Source organism: Rhipicephalus microplus, chromosome 3 (assembly GCF_043290135.1).
Source record: "Rhipicephalus microplus isolate Deutch F79 chromosome 3, USDA_Rmic, whole genome shotgun sequence".
NCBI lineage: Eukaryota > Metazoa > Arthropoda > Arachnida > Ixodida > Ixodidae > Rhipicephalus > Rhipicephalus microplus.
Window position 1 is genome coordinate 280,478,580 of NC_134702.1, and position 6,276 is coordinate 280,484,855.

Sequence of the window (6,276 nt, forward strand, 5' to 3'; positions counted from 1 at the left end):
CGCATCTAAAGTTTTTTTGCTGCTATTACACAAAAACTAAAACAAGATTTGATATTACCCTCTGCCATGCATAAAACTAGGTGCCTTCATTAAATCATCTTTATTGTTTATTTTCAGCCAATGTCGTCTTCTCCATGACCCACTGCGGATCTCGAATCTCTCTGGACAATGTGCCGTTCCGAGTTGTCAAGGAAACCGTCAAAGTGTGCATATTTGGAACGGAGTACTACAAGAAAACTCAGGAGAGAAAAAAAGAACAGGTATGTTACATGGTGATGCCCTTCCAAAAGTTTCAATCTCATGCACATATCCAGCAGTCTTCCAGTTCAAAGATTGTGTGTAGGCAGTGTAAAGAAGATTTACTTTAAGTTACTACAAGTTTACACGAGAAATAAATTTTGGCGACTTCATTTACAGAGTTCAAGTACCACTGACTGGCAGAAGGAGGTGTACGAGAAGAAGCGGGTGAACCTCCAAGGCACAAAGAAGAAGGGGTGCGCAGCAACAATGAATTTGAAGTGGATTGAGTTGTACCCAGATTTCCAGGTATGTAATGTGCAATGACAAGTAAAAAATAATTCCATGTTAACTTCTGGGGACCTTTATCATGTCATTTATGATTGTGCAATCCGACACAACACAGTTGTTTGAAGATCATTATGATTTCAAGCAGCGCAACAAGATGAGGGCAAAGTAGAGATGAGACAGAAGATAGCACTCTATATTTCCACCATTGCCAGTATGTATACACGTGGGAAATAGCAAGATAAACAGAGTGTGAAAGATAAAATGAGCACAACGCATGCAGTCTCGGCATCTAAGCCAAGACTATGTGTTTTGTACTTTGCGCTTTTATTTTGCTATTTCCCACATGTATATATACTGGCAATTGTGGAAATATACTTCCAGCTATTAGTTCAGCGCTGTCTTATGTCTCATCTTGACTTCGCCCTCATCGTGTTGCACTGTTTGAAACCATAAAATTTGATCTGTGTACTTAACAGTGCCTGCTTTCTAGGTGGATGTGCCCCAGCCATGCGGCCAGACAAGAGAGGGTCGTCTGAAAGCCGACAAGGCCAAGGAGCTGCAGGAGGCACTTGACGCAGAGCAGCAGACTGTGGCCAAAGAGACGCGGGTATATTTTAGGATTGCAGACTGCAGTTCCCATCAAAACCATGGTTTCGAGGACATGGAAGCTTTCAGCCAAAACATGGACAAGAGCGTTGCTGAGCGAATTCAGATGTGGGCAAGAGAAGGCATTACTTCTGTATCAGATGTGAAAAAGTGCCTTCACTATTATGTGCACGACGTACTTTTTGCGAACAAGAAGAAGCCTGATAGCAGCTGCAGGGCCTTTTTCCCAACACATCGTGACACCAGCAACCAGATCCAAGCTGTGCTTAAGAAAGACCGCTTCTGCACAGTTGATCAAGAGAATGCTAGAATCCCAATTGAAAAGATCAGGGGTGAGCAACCCGAATCCTCCGTTGTCTATCGGCCGTATGCAGCACGCAGCTTCGTGGGTAGCAGCGACTTGGATAACGTGGAAAAGGGCGTTGACAGCGAGTGTGAGGACACGTTGCTGTTTTGCTTATAAACAAAATTCATGAGGAGCATGCTTAAAAAGTACAGAGGCTCAGTAGTTTGCCTGGACGCAACGCACAAGACGAGTGACTATGCCCTACCACTTTTCTTGCTTGTCGTGAAAACACCGTCAGGATACACACCAGCTGGTGTGTTTATCATACAGTTCGAGACGGCCCACTGTATCGCTGAGGCTTTAGACGTTTTCAAGCAGTGGTGTGACAACTGGTCCCCACAATACTGGATGGTGGATTATAGCAAGGCAGAAATAAGTGCCATCAAGCAAGTGTTTCCAGAGAGTCAAATCTCCATCTGTGACTTCCATAGACTACAGGCATGGCAGAGGTGGCTGCGCAGAAAGGAAAACAACATATCCGATCCAGATGAGGCCCTGAGACTCATGAAACACGTAGCCAGTGCTTCAAATCAGCATGACTTTGACAAGGCGGTTGAAGTCCTTGTTGACTCTGAGTATTGGAAAAACGAAAGATTCCGCAGTTACTTTGAAGAAGTGTGGCTGTCAGTAAAGGAGCTGTGGGTCATGTCTTACAGGCTGGAGTTTGACGTTGTGTTGACCACAAATAACGGCATTGAGGCCCAAAAGCACATGTTGAAGGCACAGTACGTGAAAAGTTCCAGCGGGAAATGATCGTTAAGATCCCTGATCATGACTGTCGTTCATGGCTACCTTCCCGGCAAAGAAGCGAAACTCCATGAGGCAGCAAGGAGGCAGTCATCAGCGTACAGACAGTTTAGTGAAAATGTTCCTGCATACCTGCACAACCGGCCTCATGGGTTCGTTAAGCATATGCTGAGACGGCTCGTTAACGCAAAGGAATACACCCCCACAGACATGGAAGAGCTCCCCGTTGAAGGTGTGTTTACGGTTCATTCTGAAAGAAGTGATGATGATCTGTACACTGTCGACTTCACCAAGCCATCGTGTACCTGCCCTGATTTCAGGAAGCACAAGTACCCATGCAAGCACTTTTGTGTTGTTTTTAAGTAATGCGACAGGTGGGGCTTTTCCTCTCTTCCGCAAAGTTACCTCAATTGACCGCAAATTACTCTTGCAAGCTGTCCAGAATCCGAAACAAATTCCGAGATTCCCCTTGTCAATACGCCCAGCCCTTCTGAAGTGTCTTCACAGGATCTTGGTACAGCAGCATGAGAGTCAGACATTCCCTTTGTCAAGGAGACCAGCTTTTGTGAAGTGCTTTTACAGCCTGGGGTTGCTATGCTTCCTGGGACAGCAGCCCCCTCAGTGTCGGAGCTACACAAAAGTATAACCAAGGAATTGGAAAAGTGAAGTTCCCTCCATGACGTTCAAACACTGGTGGAGGCTAGGGGCTTATTGCAAGCCACCTTCCGTAAGCTGGCTGAATCTGTGCCACAGAGTTCTGGCCTTCACATTCGGGGCTCACCGACAAAAGGATGCTCGTCTCTTAAGCCTCTTCCGAAAAGAAGACGCCTATAGTGTGCTGTAACTCTGCCATTGACTGGAGCTTTGACTGCTAGGAAAGGATCGGGGGAAACGGTAGAGATGGACCACTCGGTAATTTTTTTTTCATTCTTTCTTAAAAAATTGCAATTGTTGCAAAACTCAATTTATTTTACCATTCATAACTTTGGCCTAAACACAGTGTTCGGACATCTTTGTGAATAATTTTTAGAATGTTTAGAGCTTTTAAGATTAATATGGTATGTTTTATACTAGACTTCATTATAGTGATGCAATTGTGGCATTGGCAACGACTGTGTATGTGTGTAAATGCAGCCGTAATTTTTTGTGTTGGTGATACTCTCAATCCAGAGAGTGTGTGAAAGTAAGTTTTTAGGCTTCTGCTTTCAATCTATGTGTATAAAACTGTTTGTAAAGTTGCATTCTTTCTGTACTTGCTACGGACGTGCTTGCTTTTATACTTTCCTTTTGACATTTTAATATAGTACCTGTTGTATGTGAAAGCATGTTAGTGCATTTTTTCAGGTGGTCATTTCAAGATGTATTCATAGCGTGCTTGTAATATCCATAGACTGTAACTAAACCAAATGTGAGAGAATGCGTAATGTGCACAAAAAGTTTACTGTGAAAATGTGAGGTATGGTTACCTACACAGCAGAGCAATTTCATCAAGACTGCTGCAACAGCTGTGACCGGTTGATGTAGAGATGGGGCAAACAAACTGGCCCTTTTTTTAGGGCAACTATGGGAACTACCCCCTCAGTGAAATGCTTTAGGTATACATATTGATACTGCAAAGGAAAGTTTGACATCCACCTAAATGTGGATGTCAAACTTTCCTTTGCAGAATCTTACTCCACCTTGGGGGTTTCCCCTAAATCTGGTCCATATTGATACTACTGACTTGGGCGAGCTGCTTAATTATTCAATCTGAAAACTTTTTAAATGACACCATACGGGAATGGGGATATAAAAAGGGGTTGCATAAGGAACACGAATGCACAAGAAAATATTACCGGAAGGTGATCGTCTCAACTTAGCATTTATCAGCTAGTATTTTTGAACTAAAGTCTTTAACATGTATATTTAGTATCGTGAAACTAGAAATAGTCAACGTAGAGCTGCCTAGTTTTTGCCCGTCATGTATTCAAAACATGCAACCCAATGTATGGTGCATACTACATAGCCTTTTCATGCAAAGGAGAGAAGTCTCATTAACCCTCTTCTTTGTGCCTTGGAGGTTTGTTCACTTTTTCCATACACTCCTTCGGCCAATCAGTGGTACTTCCATGCTGTAAATGAAATAAAGAATATTTATTTCTGGTGTTTTTGCATGTTAACAGACACACAGGTCGGCTTTGATAAGTGCAAAAAAAAGCACATGTTTTTATAGTTCACACCAGGGATGTAGCCAAGATTTTCTTTCGCTCGCAACTACTGATGGGGGGAAGGCATGGCAAAACGTCAAAGGTGGGAGAGGAGGTAGAAGAGGTGCCAGCAAAACTGAACATTTCGGTGTGCAGCAACCCCCGGCTATGTGTCTCATTCACAGTCATAATGCTATTGGGCTTTTTCTAAATGTATTCATTGGCTAGAAATACCCTAAGGGCCCAAAAGGGGCATATGTATAAGGGAAAATACATTAAATACAGCTGCTGCAAAGTATGTACCTTACACTGCCTGCACACAATCTTTGAATTGGAAGGCTACTGCATATCTGAATGAGATTGAAACGTTTGCAAGTGCATCACGATGTAACATATTTGGTCTTCTTTTTCTCCTGTGTCTTCTGCTAGTATTCCATTCCAGATATGCATACTTTAACGGTTCCCTTGAGAACTGGAAACGGCGCATTGTACAGAGGGATTCGAGATCCGCAGTGGATTACGGAGAAGATGACATTGGCTGAAAATAAACAATAAAAAGGATTTAATGAAGGCACCTAGTTTTATGCATGGCAGAGGGCAATATCAAATCTCGTTTTGGTTTTTGTGTAATGGCAGCAAAAAAAAACTTTAAGATTCGCTGCCTCTGGCAAGAAATTCTGGCTGGCTTTCGTCAACCAGAATAATAAATATATAGTTATCATTACTATGAATAATTACCCAGAATTTTTTCGTATGGCGTTCAAGTTACAGCTTACAAGCAGCACCAACACGTTACAGTTTGGTTGGGCCTTGGGTTTTTAATACAACACTACAAAAAAGCTCGACGCTGACGCTTCTCATATGAGTTCAACATCAGGCCTGCCTCACTCTAACATGTAATCCACACTTTTAGCAGGACCAGGGATGGCACATACGGATGTGCCACGAATAAACCAACCACAATTCGTGTCTCGTGTTGCGCACGATTGCTTTTTTGGTGTTGAAAATAACATAAATGTTAATTCTGAAACGCACAAATGGAAACAAAGTAAACGCCCAAGCGCAGCTCTGCCTTGAATTCAAGGCAATTATCTAAAGAGCACAGGAGCAGAATAGATAAGGTATGTGACCCTATGGCAGACCTTTAATTTTTTTTAAGTCATGATTAGCTTGCATGCGCTGTTCTAATCATGACTGGAGCCCGAAACTAAAACAGTTCACTTCTAATAACGTTTCTTAAAATTTCTGAAGATCGGGTCATGTCCCGGACCCGGTACTCCAATCAAACCGAAATGAATCGGTGCCAGGGAAACTGAACCGGCAACCAGAACAATGATAACCCGACCTTCAAAAAGGCGAAAACCAATCAATTGTCTGGTGTTGCACTAACCGCAACTGCAAACAAGCCAGTCCTGCCGTGTTAAGTCCCTTCATCTACGTGTTTCAATGCTAAATCTACGCGCAGAACAAAACATTAAGAAGCAATCGAGACATTCTTACATTTAGGTCTCTTGATGTCCGCACAGCATACGTCTCGTTGACAACAGCCAAGGACCTCTCAACAGCTTAATATTCAACAGCTTAATATGACAAGACAGCGCACGCCGCCACAGAACAGGGAGACGCCGCGCACAGCATACAGCCACAGAACAGCGAACCAAGTCCCAGACTCGCCTGCTGGATTTCGAGCTGACCGGTCGTGCGCTTGCGATCTCCCGCGTCAGCGTGGCTCTGGCCGACTGGACTCGCCCTACGTCATCTCCTGCCGCCGACGACCTTCCACCTCCGACGACAGTGCAGCTCTGATTTACTGGACTTGTTCTACGCCATCCACCGACGCCGAAAGGAGCTCTCGCAGGTGCG

General features: G+C 43.7%; 1 protein-coding gene across 1 annotated transcript; it reads left to right on the forward strand.

Annotated features, from left to right (window-relative positions):
• The first annotated feature begins 1,615 nt into the window (after nt 1-1,615).
• On the forward strand, nt 1,616-2,233 carry LOC119159795 (uncharacterized). Its single transcript, XM_037412647.1, has one exon. The coding sequence runs from the start codon at nt 1,616-1,618 to the stop codon at nt 2,231-2,233; it is 618 nt and encodes a 205-aa protein (XP_037268544.1).
• The last annotated feature ends 4,043 nt before the right edge of the window (nt 2,234-6,276 follow it).

Coding starts and splice junctions, on each gene's coding strand:
- LOC119159795 (XM_037412647.1), top strand. CDS start 1,616: ATGCTTAAAAAGTACAGAGGCTCAGTAGTTTGCCTGGACGCAACGCAC.